This window comes from Panulirus ornatus, chromosome 59 (assembly GCF_036320965.1).
Source record: "Panulirus ornatus isolate Po-2019 chromosome 59, ASM3632096v1, whole genome shotgun sequence".
Classification (NCBI taxonomy): domain Eukaryota; kingdom Metazoa; phylum Arthropoda; class Malacostraca; order Decapoda; family Palinuridae; genus Panulirus; species Panulirus ornatus.
The window spans coordinates 6,950,828-6,970,940 of NC_092282.1; the positions used below are offsets into that span (position 1 = coordinate 6,950,828).

A 20,113-nucleotide genomic window follows, 5' to 3' on the forward strand; every position below is an offset into this window, starting at 1 on the left:
CATTGCCTCACTTTTAACAGGCCACAAGAAGAGGGCAACTCTAATGTAGTGTTTTCAGAGGCTCCTACCTACGGTTCTGATTACTTCTACCTAAAGTGTATTTCTAATGTTCCAACCTAAATTTCTATCTAATGCCCCTACCAACTTGCCAAAAGCCAGGTTAAGCAAATGGTGCTCACAAGAAATCTAGTTATTAAGAATGAGTTCTCTGATCAAGTGTTGTCAAAGTGTTATGTGTGACAAGGAGAGACCATTTGCTAGTGGACAGACTGCAAGCAGTCCACACGTGGGTGAATAGCTTGCAGTGTACAGCTGTGCTGTGTAAGGGGAGGGAATTATTTTGGCTCATTCTTTTGTGGATTAGTTTTTCAAGGTGTCTGGATACTGAAGGCAGTAGTTATATAAGACAATAAAAAATTGGAATGTTGGTGGTTTGGAGAGTTTTAGGATGAGCTAATAAGTTTCCAGATGTATGGGATTTTCCTTTGTAACCAGTAGTCAGTGAAGACATCTGTAAATGCCTGGGTTGTAAAATGGTCTAAGTGTTTTCTGTGGAAGTTTGATGTGCTGTCAGGGAGTGTTGCAGAGTAGTTCTTTGAGGGTTTAACTGCATTGTGAGGGTCAGTGGGAATGAAGGATGAGTCAGCATTTCTCAATTTTTTCAAAGCTGATCTCTTCAAGGGTATGATTTAGAACAGTGTTTCATGAGTTTGGTTGTATTCTTCAGGAAGGGGGATGCTGTTGTTTTGGGTCAGAAACACTTCTTATGTGGAGGCTAGACAAAATGGGAAGGGTGGCTTTCTTCATCATCTGCTAAAGTTGGTTGCTTTTGGTGTTGTGGTTCAGAGTGCTATGGGAGAAGTGCCAGTATGATGTTTGCTTTTCTATAATTAGGTTAGTGAGGGAGTTTAGTTTGGATTTGTTTTACAGTCTCTATTTGTGGTGAGTGGTATTCCCTGAGCATGTTTCTTTGTTTTATGAGGTGTGAAACCCACGGGGAGAAGTCAGAGTATTACTGTTTTCTGTCCTCATGGTATGTGCTTATTTCTGACCAGATGGGTGGTGCTAGTTAAGTGCTAGATTACATGGTCTAGGGATGAAAAATTTGCTACAATTAAATTTTGGTGCTTGGTTCAGCTGCCAGTCAAACACACCTCAACACCATGAAAAGCAAAATGTATCCAGAGGTAGGCCTTGATCTGATGCTGAGTACCAAACGAAAAATGGCATAGGCCATTCATAAAGATGGCCAATCACAAGAACTAAAAAATAATTCACAGTTTTCCCCTTCTGAGGTAAATATCCCTCCTCACCAGCTGGAAACTGAAATACTATATGTCATCTTTTAACATTTTAATCATCTTCAGTAAGAAGGGCAAATCTGTTTTTTACACCATCCTTACGTAGTACGTCTAGATCCTCTGTCTCACTTTCTTCTGAACTTTCAGATTCTTCCTCACCTTCACTCTCTGTACTTTCTATCTCACTAACTTGTTTGTCTTCCTCACCATCCTTTTTATCCTGAGAAAGTACTTCCACGCCCTTGGCATGAACTCCTTGAATTTGTATAATTTCTTGTATCCGAGGGTGGAACTCGAACATTTCTGTTAAAGGTAAAAATACTTGTTATAATTCATATGCTGAAGATTAGGAACAACAAACATAAAAAACAAAAGAATCTTTAATGACATTTTTATAACTTCTAGCACAAGGATCCAAGGAATTTTAAAAACTGGCAACTATCCAAGCTGAATTAGATGGTATCAAAGCAGATTTATCGATAGATAAACAAACAAACCCCAGTCTTCTGCTAGATTCATTTGTTTGGGCAGAACTCATTTCACTGTCTGAATATGAGTCTGAAATCTTCCTTTCCTAACCTCCACACATACCTCAACAAGCCTACAGAAAACAGTGAATTCCCTTGAGCATCAAAGCCTCCATAAACACTACCACCACCACTACCATGCAGCCATTAGTGTTTTAGTATGCCAAATTTTCTAAGTTTTCCACAAGTTCTTGTTATGTTCCTGTAATAAACTATCAACACCAAAAAGTGCATAAGATTATGTGGAATAATAAATAAAAAAAGGGTAAGGGGTGGCTTTGAGTGAAAATTATGGTCAATTTTGGACAATGCTGAATGCAACTGTTCTCTCCTACTGGAACTTAAGTTAGCATGTTAACAACTTCATGTTAACAAGGTCTTTTTAATCATCCTCATTACCTTAAAAGGGATACTTGCATTCCAAAAATCCTAAGCTCACTGGCATACTCATTAAGGCCTAAATTTTGGTGTACACTAAAAGAAATTAGTAAATGTAGAGTAAATTGTAAACAAAATAAGACATGTTTGCAGAGTGTATATTTAAATCAAGTATGGCAAATTTGGAGGGCAAAATGAACAAATGAGACTCATTAAAAAGTTGAGAAAATAATCAAAAATGATAAGTATTACTAGAGATATGTGTTATCATAAAACTGTGAGAATACTGAGCAAATGAAAAAAATGTGTAGTGCAAGAATATAACTAAAAAAATGAAATGTGTAATGAAAGCTCTTACCGTAAATACATTAAGAAGATAAAGAAGTGTCAGAACAGATGATAATATGACTGCTATGGATTGCAGATTAGGAAAGCATGCAGATAACATATGGTACAACAGATTAATACTTAGAAACACAGTAATTACTACAATAAGAAATAATCTTCTTCAATCATCCTACTTTAAACAAACTAATTTTATCTGATACATTCCTTACCTTTATTCTTGCAGAATTCTGGGGGCCTGAAGAAGAGTACAAGTGACTTATGACCATTGAGACATAATCGGAGAAGCTCGTTTGCTGCTCTTGCGACATCAGGCGTACCTCGAGCACGAGTACGATACCCACGTTTTATGGCCCATGCTGTTGAGTTAAAATGTGAAAATTAAAAAATCATCAGGAAAGGAGTATAAAAAAATTAATTATAATATTAAATATAAATGGTATGCCAATTAATAAAGAAAAGTTTCTTCTTTTTTCTCACTGTCATAAGCTTATCATGAACATAATTCCTCACCCACAGCAGAGCTGAAAAGAAACATGAAAAATGGGGCTGGAGATAGTAAAATATGAGAATGAATAGTAATAATGTTAGTTTTTGTGTAAAAACAACTCCCTTTTAAAAAGGGTCAAATTGTAGCTGTTGGATAAGACACAAGAATGGGTAAACCACAAGAAGGTAAAGATTTTCATAGTTTAGCAATGTAAAGAAAAAAGACACATCACAATCATATAGTAATCATATGATACAGTAGTTTGCTAAATATTCCTGTGAAAGCTTGTACCTCTTAAAGATCTCACCTACATCTTAATGATTGTCTGAGTAAGACAGCTCAGCCTGTATCTATTTCAGTGTGCATTAGACAAGCTTGTACTTTGGTGTACTTTGCTGATACATCTCTTTCAAATGCTTCACATGTGACTCAACTGCTTTCTTATTTTCCTCTCCTTTTTGTGAATCTCTTCTTATTTTGACTTTACAAGATCCATTTTTATCTTCTTCTCAGCCTGTGCACATTATCTTCTACTTATGAAAGCCCCTTTGCTGTTGAGTGAAAATTCCTCTTTGATTTTACACAGAAGAATTCTTTCAGTATTTGCTTTCTTTCTTTTTACTAGAAACTTTCTCATTCTTTTTATGACCCTGTTGCAGCTGATACTTCATCCTAGCACTCAACATAAAGCATGCATTATCTTTGCTCATATGCATATCTTTCCCACCATATTCTTCATCTTTAAAGACAACCATACACCATCCTGCTCCTAAGTATGGCATCCTCGGTTATGCTGCTTACTACAGTACTAATGTTTGTTGAAAATCCTCTTTCACTAGATGACTTTTCATGGGGTAGTATCAACATCATTCTGGCAACACTTTGGAGGTCTTTGAAGTAGTTGTTCTTGCCAATTATATTACAAAAAGTGTCCAGCAAATCTGTCTTCAAATCAAAAATTTTCATCTCCTGGTGAAAGTTTTGCATTCCTTAGATAAGGAGTCTCAACTTTTGCAGAACACATTCATTTACAAAGCAGAATTTCTTCATCATGACCACAAACTCCTTACATGCTGTCATTGTCTTGAATATGCAATCTTGGATCTCTCTTGAAACCTAAGGCAGGATACAATCCTGCATTCCCCTTAAGAACTTTGCACACAAATAACACCAAGAAACTGATGCAACCTTTCCTAAACTTAAGCTTTTGCATATGATTAAGAAGTCTGTCCTTTTCTGCTTTTTCAAATACCTGCTTTGCAGTAAATTTTCCTTTGATTTTGTTTTGGGAGACAAAACTAGTTTTTCATCCACTGACAATGATACAATCTCGCTGAAGATTAGTTTTTGTTCATAGAGTAACCACATACAAGTGAAGTCGATCAATATCAAAATTCTAATGAAATGGGACACAAAAATCTCAAACATTAGCAGAGATAGATAAAAAATAATCAAACTTACAAATCAAATACACTTATAAACATGTGAACACTGTAGCATTCATGACCATAAAATACATAAATACTACTTATTTGTAAAAACTGTATGTCAAGTGTTAAGTCAGAAAGATGAGTTGTGTGTTCAAAATATCTGTACAATTAAAGGGAAGTGATATGTGGCAATCACAATAGTTAAGGAAAATTCACCAAAAAAATCCTGCATCATGTCTGTCAGACACTGGAAGAAAACAAAGTGTGCTGACCATCAATGTGCCTTAATAATCTGGGATGACTAAGAGTATCCATCTAGAGAAATCCTAACAAAGACTGATATGTCTTTTCTTGCTCCTGTTTCCTAATCTGTATTTCCTTCCAATTTTTTCTTTGATCAGAACTGAGTAACACACACAGTGGACATTATAACTTACAGAATAAAAAAAAATAACTTAAAAAAAGTCCATGAGATGGTGTACTAAAAAGATGGAGTTAAAATTACCTTCGCATATGTAAAAGGCTGTCCACTTAAAGCCTTCCAACTCTTCACCAGTCACCTTGTAATCCAAATTAAGCAAATCTGGAATATCTAGTCTTGATGCAATATAATGCACAACACCTACTGGATCGCGAACCTGAGAGATAGGATAACTGCCAAGAAGGACCTGGGAAATAACAGAAAACATACTATTAATATATAGTATGACTCCTCTATGTGAATATCATACAATTCAACTACTTTAACCAAAAATATCAAAAAGGCTAGCTAAACATTCTTTTATACTATGTACAAGCAGGAAAAAAAAAAAATGAATTCAAAATATCACATTTTCCAATTCAAAATTCTTACATTGAAGAGAAAGTACAAATTCTTCAAGTTATGGTTGTTACTGATCTTTCTTCCCTCTATTTCTTTACGAATAAAAGGGATTAACCAATGGAATTTGGGATACAAACCAAAAAGCAGCTGATGAAAAAACTAGTTTTGGGCATACACTTTTATTTTTTTAATCAATATAGTCTTTCATGATAAAAACCTGGATGCTTCTTCTGCCTGCTCATCACTCCATGTTACAATGCCTCAGAGTATTAGCCTTCATCCAAAGTTGTTTCTACATGCTACTGCTGAGATCATGAAATTACCCATCACCTACATACTCAAAATTCCTAAAAGCTAAGCACAAGCCTTAATTTCTGCTTCCTTTTCCAAATCCTCTACTCTAACATAAGCATTGAAATCAATTCCCAATTTGTCAGATGGAAGTATGACTCTGATAAAAGTAACTACTCCCAATTACACTCTATTACTATCAACATCTCCCTAAAGCTCAAATCTGAAGTTCATGGTCAAATATGTTTCAGGAGCTCTCTTATAATTAAACATAACTAATATGTCAATGGTGTTTCTCCTCCAGGTATGAAAGATTTGCACCAGAATTAGCCCAGTTTCCTTGCACTTACAACCTTTATTTTCCACCTCTTTCACTCCATCTCCTTAAATCCGCAATCCCACTACTACCCCCTGCAGGTCTTTTCCTCCTCACTCACTACTTTGACTCTCCTTTCACTAACTTTGGCTAACATTTTCTTCTTACCCTTCATGTCACCCAAGCATACAAAGACTGGCATCAGGCTCTTTTCAACCCCTTTCCATCCAGTGACCTAGCTATAATTTTGTGAATACTCTTTATCCACCTAAAAACAGTGTTCACAAAACAGTCAACGGACCAATCTTTTACTATTAACATCATAACCATCATCATTGTAGAAGGGAGGGAACAGGCATTACAGATATGAATAGATAGTTCATCACATAACCCTAAGACCCATTTTCCTAAATGGGTTCCTGAAGCTTCAATGCCATGCTACCTTGAAGCTACTTCCGGAAGCAGCAAAATGATGGATTCCTTCAGAGTGAGAAGTTCCTAAATGAGACTGTACTCCCTTTCAACAGATGATAATCCAGCTTCAGTGAAGGTGGAGTTCTTTTACTCCCAACCCATTAACATTTAAGCAGCCAGGACTCCATAATTTTTCACAGTCATACAATTTAACTTGCAGCAATACTAATCTTGCAGTCACCACACACTATGAAATACGGAACTTGCCATATAAATAAGTTCTTAAACACTAACTATTCTCCATAAAAGATTTTAAACTATCTCTTACCTTACACAATATTCCTATTTCACACTTTTCCATGTCAGTACTCCTACCACGGTATATCTTCAACTCGCAATCTCTAAGAATCTTCACAAATACGACCTTGCAAAAAAAATACTTCGAGAGACTTTGGCTATCTACTTCATATGCACCGCTATTATGACACTCCATCTTTCAATTTAATGAGAAAATTATTCATAAGTGAAAAAGAATTTTTTTTTTTTTTTTTTTTTTTATACTTTGTCGCTGTCTCCCGCGTTTGCGAGGTAGCGGAAGGAAACAGACGAAAGAAATGGCCCAACCCCCCCCATACACATGTACATACACACGTCCACACACACAAATATACATACCTACACAGCTTTCCATGGTTTACCCCGGACGCTTCACATGCCTTGATTCAATCCACTGACAGCACGTCAACCCCTGTATACCACATCGCTCCAATTCACTCTATTCCTTGCCCTCCTTTCACCCTCCTGCATGTTCAGGCCCCGATCACACAAAATCTTTTTCACTCCATCTTTCCACCTCCAATTTGGTCTCCCTCTTCTCCTCGTTCCCTCCACCTCCGACACATATATCCTCTTGGTCAATCTTTCCTCACTCATTCTCTCCATGTGCCCAAACCATTTTAAAACACCCTCTTCTGCTCTCTCAACCACGCTCTTTTTATTTCCACACATCTCTCTTACCCTTACGTTACTTACTCGATCAAACCATCTCACACCACACATTGTCCTCAAACATCTCATTTCCAGCACATCCATCCTCCTGCGCACAACTCTATCCATAGCCCACGCCTCGCAACCATACAACATTGTTGGAACTACTATTCCTTCAAACATACCCATTTTTGCTTTCCGGGATAATGTTCTCGACTTCCACACATTTTTCAAGGCTCCCAAAATTTTCGCCCCCTCCCCCACCCTATGAATTCACCATCTCTAATTTACCTGTAATGGTATGGAGACTGTAGATGGGAAGACCAGACCAGGACAGTCACACAACTTGACGTTTTTGGTGAGAAAAATGGTCTGGAAGTGCTTAGTATGGCCTGGTGTTCTGCTAACACTCACAACCTGTAATAAAAGCAAACTCCACTAGCAAGGCCATTAAAAATGAACCTAAACTAATTAGCTAGAGAGAGGATGTGAGCAATTAAGGCCTTTTTATTTTTCAGTTCCTGGTGCTTCCTCACTAACAAGGGAAACAGTGGACAAGTGTGAGAAGAATAAAAGAAATAATGGTCACACAATGAATGACAAAAATATTTAAAAGACTAATGGTTGAAGTTAATCCCCAATGAACCTTGTGTTGAATGTTATGCAAAAGAAGAGAAAACAGAGAGAAACAGAATATTTCACTATGACTGGGGACTTCTTTGTGGCCAGTTGGTGGAAAAAGGACACCACAGTCAAGCATTCTGCCTTTATCTAAAGAGGATCAAGCTACCCTTTACTTGGACTGCTTAGAAGTTCAGGTTTCCACACTTTGTAGCTCTACCAAATGCACTTTCACACACAACTGAGCTCAATAGATTCAGTAAGGAAAACTACTGCTTTTATTACCAAATGACTATAAACAAATCAACAAATCAAAAGAAAACAAAATCCCACCTTTCTACCCATAAGTGCATTGATTAGTGATGATTTTCCCACATTTGGGTGGCCAATAGTTCCAATAGTAAGGATCCCATCCTTAAAACGCTGGTGAATTTCAGGTCTAGTGCTCTGTTCCATCACCGTCACCCCTTGTGTGGCTTGACACTCAACATCTGAGTCATCGCCTAATTTTCGCTCTTCCTCTATCTTGTTTCGCCAAGGATCTAGATCCACTGTAGAAAACCAAAACTAAATAGTAACATTGTGTAAAACACATGTATATATACATTTCATTTCCTACACATCCACCATCCTCTGTATAATTATATGCCCTAAAATCTAATAAGTTCATCAACTCCAGAGGAATTACCAATGTTGTAACTTTAAATGTTTTTACCACTTATTGCTCTTGGGTTGTTATTTTGACAAGAATGTGTCTGGAGAATTAGAGATACACACATTGGCTGACACAAACAGCTGGGGTGATGACATAATGTCATGCATATATTATGTGTAGTAATGGGAAAAGAATGACACACAAATTCTATACCCAAATCCTATCAACTATACTTCTTGAAAAGCTCACAAATGAGGTAAATGTTCAAGGCAGACCATGGAACTGTCTGTGGGACTTAGCTGTGGATTGTAGATTTTTAGTTTTAGTACATTCTACAGGACTGCTATAGTGGATACTGCAAATGAAGCCATATCAAGCTGTATTACTGTAAAAATGCTTTGTACAATATTTTAAGAGATCAATGGCATGGTATAAGCCTCCCAACTTTGGCCACATTAGCTTTGATGGTGTGTATGTTGCTCTGTTGTTAAACCCAAGCTGGCATGTAAGGGTTAGAGCATCAGCACCATGGTCTAAGATAGTCAGGATCTTGCTCTTTCCTTCCAAAATAAAGTTATTTTCCAATCTTATCAAAAAATTGGTAGGCTGGTTTGTTACTTCAGGATGTAGAACACTTGCAAACAGAGTGGATCTTTTAAGTTCAGATTACATTAATGTAATGCAGTCCGCTTTATCTCAAACTCTGCCATAAGTTGGTGCACTCATTTAAAAAAAACCATTATGCTAGACTGCAATAATGTGCAACCCTAATGCGTTTAAAAAATAATACACAGACACATAAAACTGGTAAATTTAGAGAACACTGTCATACACAATTACTTATTTCTATCACTATGAAATTACATCTGATAAACAGTTCAAGTATCAAGTGAATACAGTTATCCAGAATAGTTAGCAAACTCTTCTTAAATGATTTCCACCCTACTAACCATACTTCATTAAAAATCTTAATAAATAACCTAAATCATGCAGCCCGCATACCATCATAACTTATCAAAAATCTTAATAACTAACCTGAATCATCTATCAGTTTCTGACATGCATCAACAAGCCTAAGGGAGCTCTCAGCTGCCATCTTGAGCAATCCTCTTTTGTGTCCATATCCCTCAAGTGATGAGAATGGGACAACTAGCAACTTTGGAAACTTGGTGTGAAAATACTCTTCCCAAGCTACAACTACAGCAGGGGGTAGAAGGTCACACTTATTGAGAATAAGTATGATGCTTTATTCTCCTTTTCAACAAGGTGCTGATACAAATATGGTGGGAACTGGGCTACCTGTTACAACAGAAAGTACGAATCATTAAAATCAGTAGTTAAACAGAGATAAAACTTAATATAACTCTCAGTACCAGAAATCAGAGAAATAATTACACAGCAAACTCATCAACTCAAAATCTACTGCCAACACCATTACAGAATGTCACATTCCTGTATACCTGCTCACCCCCACTTACATACATAACATCCCTGTATACCTGCTCACCCCCACTTACATACATACTCCTTCCTATTCTCTTATTTCACCTCTACTGTCCCTTTATTTCTTTCCCTGCAGTAGGCTTACATCTAGCACCCACCAGTGCATTGGATTTTTTGGGAAAAAATCTCATATTTAGGCTTTAGTATTAAAAAGAGTACATATCCCTTATTTAAATTATAGTATTTGTTTGGATGGCGTTGTTTGCACCACTGCTATAAGTTATCAAAAAGTATGTGTTATCAGCATAAGCCCATCAGCATTAACATAAGTATGAGTATGTTAATGCATATTTCTTGCTTATATTATACCAAATCAGTAACATATACCACCATTACTGTTAGACCACATCACTCTAAATAGGAATATCAGAAAATTCATCAGAGACAATGGTATCCAATAAATCCAAGAAAATATCTGGAATTTCCTATGCTCTCATGACTGTGTAATGCTACACTGTTCTCTTCATCTTGATGGAAACTAACCCACTGAGTGAAAAAAATGACTGATCTGTATGGCAACACAAGGTGAATGGCAACGGAAAAAACTTAAACCTTATCCCAGGATCCCCTTCTATGGGGCTCCTGTGGTGCTCAGGATGCTCGTCAAGTCCACTGGGCAGGAAAACACTTCAAGGAGTACAGCGGTAATGTGTGTATGTCTGTGTGATATGAGTGTAGGAATACATGTGCACTATTTTCCATTTGGAAGTTGCATTTTGGGAATGAGGGGTCTTGTGATTCATTGGAAGAGTGTTTGTAAAGTTGGTGATAGGTGGTGTCCAAAGCAAAGATGAAAGAGTGGATGTCAAGACTAGGTTGGAAGGGCAGTTGTTTTGTACATGTCATCATAATGTGCAAATGTTCTGTCAATGTTATGTTTGTTGAGAGAAAGTGGGATCTGTAAGTACAATATTAACACTGACAAGTATGTTCCAACACCTTAAGTGGCATCTTTGAAAGTGGGAATCCCATACTGTACCATCCACAATGTATGAATAAAAAAAAAAGGCCACATATGATATCTGCAGTGAAAAAGCTTAAGCTACTCATTTCATGAAATGTGCACAGTTTTGTCAGTTTTCCTTATCAAGGCTTTAACAATAGTAATCAGTGATACTTGGAGCTAGAGACACCCTTTCAGTTGTATACTTCATCTGTTTTTCATTACATTATATAAATATAAACATGGGCAACCCTCAGGATAGAAGAATTCCCATTTCTTATGCCCTAACACGTCTGTTTTCCATACGTCTTAAACACAGTACATCATCTTTTACCAACTCATCATTTTAAATCATACATCTGCTACAAATTTCCACATTCAGCATTCAACTTATTCTACTAATATTTCAAGCACTTTTCAAAAAAAATATCTTTATTAGTCAAAGTGCATTTGCCAAACTATCATGCATTCTTATTATACTTTCATACATTAACACATACAAGACATTATAGGACACAACATGAAATCAAGAAAGGAAACTTGTTAAAAACAATGCAAAGAAGTATTTCTAATAAATAAGCAAAAACAAGCAACAAAATACCTCCAACAGCTCTCTCTTTTACATATATACACACAAACAACTTTCATAACTTCTTTCAGCAAATAAGCAATGTCTGCATTTCAATAACAATATTTCATTCGTCATTCCTCAATCCATGTGGTACTATTCTCTTGTTCAAACTTAAGAATAGTTTCCATCTTCTATCCATATTTCAAACTTCAAATTCTCCTTTTCATAACAAGTGGTGAGCTACTTATGTATGACTTAATAAATGGAGGATGTTACTCTACGTAAGCATGGTTCTCTTCTTTGAAGAAGTAGACACTGCACTGTATAAGTATGGTTCACTTCTGTAAAGAAGTAGACTGGTTCATTTCTTTAAAGAAGTAAACCAAATAAATGTAATATCAGTCTGCATGGAGCACTGTAAATTAAGGGGCTAGTGTGATTAGGAGTAATGATATAAAATGGATGGTATTAGGAATGAAGGTGAAGGTACAGGTAGGCAAGGGAAAAGAGTTAAAGATGCAATGAGACCTTTGGTGAGGAGGAAGATGATAACACTGTATGATAAACTACTTGCTCCTGCTCTTATAGTTGAAAATTCTAAGTTGTCTTTAATTAAAATGCATAAAAAATGAAAATATCAGAAACGGCAAATTTGCATAATATAGTGGGAATTAGGAAATTATAATAAATTACATGGAAAATATGTTGTATGAATTCACTATTACAAAAGCACTAATGCCATTAAGACATGGCTATGTCAGAAGTATGGCAGCTAGGAATTAGTACAGGTTTTTTACAATATGGTTGACTATATGCAGTATGGTTGACTGTGATGTGACAGATCACGAAAGAAATGTTGCTCATTACTTAGCAAGAAAATGGCCATTCCTATTCTGAGTTGTGTGCTGTTCTTTGCCTAAAGACAACACATATTCTTTTTATTTTACTAAAATGCAACAATTTTACAGACTGTAGTGCAAGTAAGTCCCAAATACTTCACTGTTAAGCATGGTAGAAAATGTCATCAACTTTACAAAAAATTCACCTAAAACCCTGCACTATTTTGTAAAGTGATATCAATTACAGCTTAGATTTCAATTCTTCTATGTTTTAGAATATCATTTTTTTTTCTTTTCTTCTTATAATTAATCCCTGTCTCCCAAGTTAGCAAGGTAGCGCAAGGAAACAAATGAAGGAATGGCCCAACCCACCCACATACACATGTATATACATACACGCCCACACACGCACATATACATACCTATACATTTCAACGTATATATACATATACATACACAGACATATACATATACACACATGTATATATCCATAATTGCTGCCTTCATCCACTGTCATCGCCACCCCGCCACACATGAAATGGCAACTCCCCCGTGTGTGCACGAGGTAGCGCAAGGAAAAGACAACAAAGGCCACATTTGTTCACACTCAGTCTCTAGCTGTCATGTGTTATGCACCAAAACCACAGCTCCCTTTCCACATTCAGGCCCCACAAAACTTTCCATGATTTACCCCAGATGCTTCACATGCTCTTGTTCAATCCATTGACAGCACGTCAACCCCGGTATACCACATCATTCTAATTCACTCAATTCCTTGCACGCCTTTCACCCTCCTGTATGTTCAGGCCCAGATCCCTTAAAATCTTTTTCACTCACAACTAAGATCAAAAACAATAAAATGTATGCAAATCATCTTATCAAATATCTAATAAAAATCTTATGTACTGTGTACTACACCGCTGTAAGAATTCAAACCAAAAACATAAAGCTACTTTATGGAGTTGCAAACATCACAAATACTCACAGAGAATCGAGCATCGACAATAATCAGCAAAATATCTGACATTTCTGTCACTCTCCACAGCTGTCGCCATGTTTCCAGATTGAGCTCATAAAGGCTAAGATCAGCTCCAGCAAACTGCCTGTCCAGGTCTTCACAAAACAGTCTGAAGAATTTGTTTTCACTACGATCTAAATCATCCTTTGACATGTTCTTCTTCCATGGTGGTCGATTTGGGTAGCTAAGACCATCAGGAAAAAAGGCATCTGAAGTGTTTTCTAATTCATATTCTGACACCATATCAATTCCAACATAGTGAAAAGCTTTTCGCTTCTCTGCTTCCTCTGGTGTTTCTTTTCTAAACTTAAGATTATATCTGTAATTCAAAGATACAGGGGTACTCATTAATTCATCAGTGTTCTGAATATAATGTCACATAAATAAAAGAAAATTGCTGGACAATTTCATGATTCCCTACTAAGCCACTTTACTCAAGGTGAATGTCTTTAATGGCATTATACATCATTGCCTTTCCAATTTTCATAAGTTCCTAGAATATTTATACTCTACGTAGTTGGAATGTCACACCAAGTATTATTCCAAGCATATTTCTATTTACAATACTAATCTAATCACTCATGGATAATGTATATATATATATTTCCAAAAGATGGAACAGAGAAGGGGGCCAAGTGAGGATATTTCCTCACAGGCTCAGTCCTCTGCTCTTAACACTACCTCGCTAGAGTGGGAAATGGCGAATAATATGAAAAAAAAAATATATATATTTCTCTCTTTCATTCTATTCGCCATTTCCCGCATTAGCGAGGTAGCGTTAAGAACAGAGGACTGGGCCTTAGAGGGAATATCCTCACCTGGTCCCCTTCTCTGTTCATTCTTTTTGAAAAAAAAAAATATAACTTTCTGTGTATTTTCTGTTCATTTTGACTGCAAATCAACTTTATTTTTTTCACGTGCACTTTCCAGACCATGCTCACCAATTGAGGGTTATGGGCTAAAGCATTCGTCTTGCTCCAAGTCCACCCCATTTAACCTCACACTCAAACCATCTTGTTTCATCTCCCTGCTGCACCACAATAACTTACTTTTGATGACATTTATTCTCACCTTTCTCTAAATTTCTATCACCAGCCTTTAGAGTCCTCTCTAGAGTCTGCTACCAATACTGCATCATCTACACATAGGAACAGCTTCATCTAACATCCCACCCAACCCCTAGCATGCAACACAACTGCCTCTTGCTCTAAGAATTGCATTTTACTCTCTCATCACCCCATGTACAATCTGATTACACAGCAAAGTGACTTTAGACACCCTTGCTACAGAACCAATTTCCCTACGAGTCACTAACACTCCTGCCTTTCTTTTGTCACACAACTCTTCCTTTCCTGATAAAAACTTTTCACTATATTCAGTAACTTTTCATTTACCCCATATTTTGTAAAACCTTCTCTCTCTCAACGCTAGCATACATATTCTTCCAATCCATAAATACCACATAAAAGTCATACTCTTTCTCTAAGCATTCCCCTTTCTTTGTGGAAGGTTCTACTAATACAGGGAGTAAATGGGAAGTTACTAAATACAGTGGAAAATTTTTAAGTGGAGAGGAGGACGAGTGCTTCCCAGTGAAAAGAGGTCTGTTTCAAATGTGTCTGATGCCAATGTGGCTATTTATCGCTGAAAATGCATGTACATAAAATCAGTGCTCTTACATTTGAAAAAATTCCTCAGTCTAAGAATCACAATGGTTTTAAAGAAGTGAAAAAACTGAAGGACTTTAGCTATAGTGGTGATAATCAGCATGAATGGCAGACAGAAAGCTGGAAGAATAAAGTACTGCAAGACAGAAGAGCAGGAAGAGCTATGAGGGTTTCAGTAAAGGGAAAGGAGTATATCTTCATGAAGCCTCTACGATAATATCCTTGTTCCAATACTTTTGGAGATGTACATCTTAATTGCCATTTTGGAGCTATGTAAACAGCAGATGATAATGATGCTTATGAAAGATGTGTGAGGCTGAGTGACAACAATCTACTTACTGTCAGAGAGAACAGTGTTAAAGATATCTGAGCCTCTAGTACTAAGCAACAAATCCAACTACAAATAAAATGACCCACCTGTTAGCATTTCTCCTAGCTCCAGGCTGTTGGTTAATGGTTTGTATATCTTTTAAGTAGTCTACTATACCCTTGGTCTCTGAAGACTCATCATGCCTCAAAGTGCCTGCTGTTGCTTCAGACAATTGAGATTCTCTGTAACGGTTACCTCTCTGACGTTCAGGCTCTTGAAACAAAAAAAATTATTACCATTAAAAATCAGACTAAAAAAAACTGATGTGTAATAAGTATAATTTTTTCAAACTTGTTTGCTGTTTTAGGCATTAGCAAGGTAGCACCAGGAACATGGAAAGAACAGTCTCACTTGCTCACATCCACTCTCAAAATGTCATGTATAAAGCACTGAAACCAGAGTGCCTTACCCACACCCAAGCTCCTCTACCACTTCTGAAACCACAAAAAATGTTCCTCCCTAATCTGATGCTTTGTAAATGCTTTCATCCACTCAATCAACACCACCCATACAACTTACCAAGCATACTTAACAAGTTCATATGTTCTATCAGAAAAGAATGCTACTCTCATGAAACTAATTCTATATTATCTTTAGAAATCTTACCTTTACCCGTTTCGATTAAAAATTTCTTATTTTTTCGAGCTTTGATCTGTTCCTTTTTCTTCTTGCCACTAAAAGCCACACTTCTGTGAGTGTGCGGCATGATGACTACAGACACTTTTACTGCAAAATCTGTTCAGAAATATACGATTATCAGTACTTAACCCTGAGGAAAAAACATAAATTACTGTGATGAGTAGATAATCTACATTTAATCTACCACCCAACAGCATTAGCAGCAATCAGAATCTTCATTCCTCTGTTGGAATATTTAATCTACCACCCAACAGCATTAGTAGCAATTAGAATCTTCAATCCTCTGTTGGAACAAAAGATCTATTTCAAAAGGTTATACATAAATTGACTTTCTGTGAATTTCATACAGCACTAGAACCTAATTATTATTCAAAACTTTTTATTACAAAAAAGATATAAAAATTTTTCAAATAATGCTCTTCAAGTGGAAATGGTTCACTCTCCCAAAAACAAATTGCTTAATGGTGATGTGTGTGTTTAAGACTGAGCTGAAAGGGTAGTTACTTAGTGCTTGCTTATCGGGTCATTTTGGCGTCTATGAGCTTTGTCAATAACGTCTGTTGGGGGTAGGGGCATCTCATAAATTATGATACTTAAGTGTGCAGCAGGAAAAAGCTTGAATTTTCTACATGGGGGTGGGTAATTAGTTATGGGGTGGTTTGAATGGGAAATCAAATGTGTGGTTAATTATGCAAAAATAAAATCAATTACACACTTAAAAAAATTGACAACTTACAAAAGTCTCACTTACGAGCCTTAATGACAGTATTATGTTACTTACCTGTTACAGATAACACTGCATCATCTGTTTACATGCCATGCAATCTTGTCAAGGAATTTCTTGGCTTGACTTGTATATTTCAGCTAGATCACTAAAAATTTGATAAATCTTTCCTGCTAGAGAAGTTAGATGTTTTCATAGGTTCCAATGATTTTTATGAGTGTATTACCTAATTCTACTTTGATTAACCTCACATTTTTCATGATAAAACCATCATCTTATTTAATATCATGCAATAAAACGAAATCTTCTATTTTTTTCTTTGTAGGTAACTCTGTTAACACAAAGAGGAATATACAATTAAGCACCTTATACATATATTACCATTTCTCAATTCTTGTTTCGACATGGAACTGAAAAAATTTCTCCCACATTATCGGACATTACTACTAGCTTCAATAACATTAAATAAAGTATAATGTTTAAACTGATGCTCTACAACTTTTAATACAATCTCTAAATATTACAACAAAAATGCAAAACAAAATCACTCAAAATCCAAAGCAATTTTTAACAAAATCAAAATCATACCACATAAAATGCCCAAAAATCAAGCAGAAGAAAATCAACCAATATTCAAAGACCACTTTGGACCCAAACAAGGATTTCCCCAAGTACGGAACATTAATGTAAATCTCGCTATAACAACCTGTTTGTTTCCCTTTGCATCAACCTCACTTTATTTCCTGGTACATCTCATTCTTGATGCCTTAAAGTTCGTTCAGTGGAGTGTAATAATGAAAATCACGCTCAGTAGGTTATATCATTCTCTCCAAACCCTCCAGTAACAATGCAGAATAAGATCACCCAATATGTAAAGATAATTGGAAAGTGGAGATAACATAGACTTTAACCTATTATTCCACAAACAATAAAAGTACCACTGCAAAGCAAACCCACTCAACATCCAACCCTAATAAACGATGCGGAGTGAAACTTACCTTAGACCCTAAAGGTAAACCTACGGTAGCTTATGACAAATATCTAAGAAAATACAAAAGTGTTACCTTAAGCAGTACCGTACACTTGTGCAGCACGTACAAGGAATTGGTGAAATCTTTCAGACTGGTTTACATACGCCTTCTTGAAGAGAACCTCAGCTGGACTGCCACCAAGCACATTCAAGCATAAATTGTACCACTCGGACACCGTCGCCGCTGACATCCTCAACTCACGTGCCACATTTGTAACACTCTTCTGTGGGCTCACAAAGAAATACGTCAGAAGTATAATTTTCTCGATGCTCAAATGAGAATGCTCAAAGAAGGTACCTTTCAGCGCACTCTTCTTGAACCCGCACCTGGGCTTCTGAATTCCGTTGCTCTTTTTCGATTTACGTCTTTTGTTACAACGAAACTGCAATGTCTTCAGGTTCAGTGGCACTTCCGAGTCGCAATGCCGGCAAACGGCAGTTCGAGTGAGCAATCTATGGGCGAATAAGAAGGAGAGCAATTTCTCTTGATCTTGAAATGCTAGAACTAACTCGAAACTAGTCCAGTCACACCCGGTACACTCTCCATCCATGGTGGGAACCACCAGCTCGTCAGGCCAGTGACGTCACCATTGTCACAGTAAAGTCTGTTGTGGTGTAATTAAGGGTCTATTACCCAGCCGTGTATCAGTGAGCATATTGTAAGAGATTTTGGATTATTCCAATATATCGAATAATCCACCACACGTGGTCCTCCACCCGCGGACTACGCACAACACAAAAGCGCGCCCATGATACAAACCATGGGTAAGCGCTCATTAGCGTGTGTGGAAAGACGTCTCTTATCTTAAACTTCACCCCCACTGTATCACTCAAATGGAATATTTACTCCATGAAACTAATGAAGAATATTCCTATCGTCCTACGAGTCTATGGTGGCCTATACAATTCAGTCCCATTTGTTATCATATCCTTCAGGATGCTTTTACACTGTTTGTTGACTTCAGTCGACTTCGTTAGTGGGCTTTCTAAAAATAATGATAGTAAAAAGATTATTGATAACAATCATATAGCGATCAATGGAAAAAAAATAGATGATTATAAGATTGATTTAAGAAAAATATAGTTCCTACCCAAATTTGCAATCTGTGCAAAGTTGATTTCATTATACAAAATGCATGTTCTACCTTATGTAATTGATAATGATACCTTTATCTCAGTTTCGATACTCGAGAGTTGGCAAAAAAAATATATATTTACTCATATATACATATGTATACATAGGTGCCTGCTGCCAATAGTTGGTTTTAGCACAGCAATTTTCTCTCTACCCCATGATTGTCAGGAGCGATCACTCCTTCAGTCCTATACAATATCTAACTATGATCAAAGCACCTAATCAATCCTTATGATTGAATAATCCAACAAAATAAAAATGTTACCTAATTTAACCTAGTTTGACCTGACTTAGCCTAATGTGACTCAACCTAAGTGTAATTATGTCTATCACAAACGTGCTGTGACAAACCACCAAACCCTTTTATATGAGCGAGCTCGCTAGCTGACGAGGACATATTGACTCAGCCTTGCTTGACAAGATGCTATATGTTGGTCGCAAGTATTTATGGCACACTCCTAAGAAAAAAAATGGCATTGCCGCAGAGGACAGAAAACGCGGGGAATGCAACAACGAAAACATTAACACAGGTTGTCAAGCCCAGAGGTCAGTAGCCAACAACAGGTGTGCAAGTAGGAAAAATAATAGAAGAAAACCCACTGGCGCTGCCATCAAAGGCATGAGGTGATATTGAGTCTCGTAGCACAGTGAAAGAACGTTAACAAACAAGATAAATGAGGTATTTCCTTGGTTCCGTGGTGCTGGGGCACAATGGTCTGGATCATTGCCGGGGCTCGCGGTGGTGCTGCTGCAGTAGTTATTAGGCGTTTATGGGGTTCAGTGGACCTTCTACATACAGGATGGAGAGGTGATGGCCGATCACTATTCTGCAGCTGCTGCAGGAAAAAGGTAAACCAATGTCACGGTGTTAATGCCTGAGGTCCGTAAGCAGTCGCAGATGTTCCTAGGAATAGCTGTTATACATGAGTGTATGACCGATATGGCACTGATAAATATGCCCATATCAAAGCCGTCTTAAAAAGAAGCTAAATTTAATGGAGAAATTAATCATGGCAAAGCTTATAATGAAATACACTGTTAAACACCACAGCTCAACTCACCACTTTGGTGTGTTGACATGAATTATATATTCAAC

The 20,113-nt window shown here is 36.9% G+C and overlaps 1 protein-coding gene across 1 annotated transcript; it reads right to left on the reverse strand.

The window, feature by feature from the left end:
• Nucleotides 1–1,338: 1,338 nt before the first annotated feature.
• Ns4 (Nucleostemin 4) lies at nucleotides 1,339–18,582 on the reverse strand. Its single transcript, XM_071696680.1, is given in 11 exon segments — nucleotides 1,339–1,604; nucleotides 2,764–2,910; nucleotides 4,977–5,139; nucleotides 7,594–7,719; nucleotides 8,257–8,474; nucleotides 9,614–9,823; nucleotides 9,826–9,877; nucleotides 13,420–13,771; nucleotides 15,537–15,702; nucleotides 16,096–16,224; nucleotides 18,181–18,582. Coding segments are annotated over 11 exon segments (2,067 nt in total). The 5' UTR covers nucleotides 18,434–18,582; the 3' UTR covers nucleotides 1,339–1,353.
• Nucleotides 18,583–20,113: the final 1,531 nt, after the last annotated feature.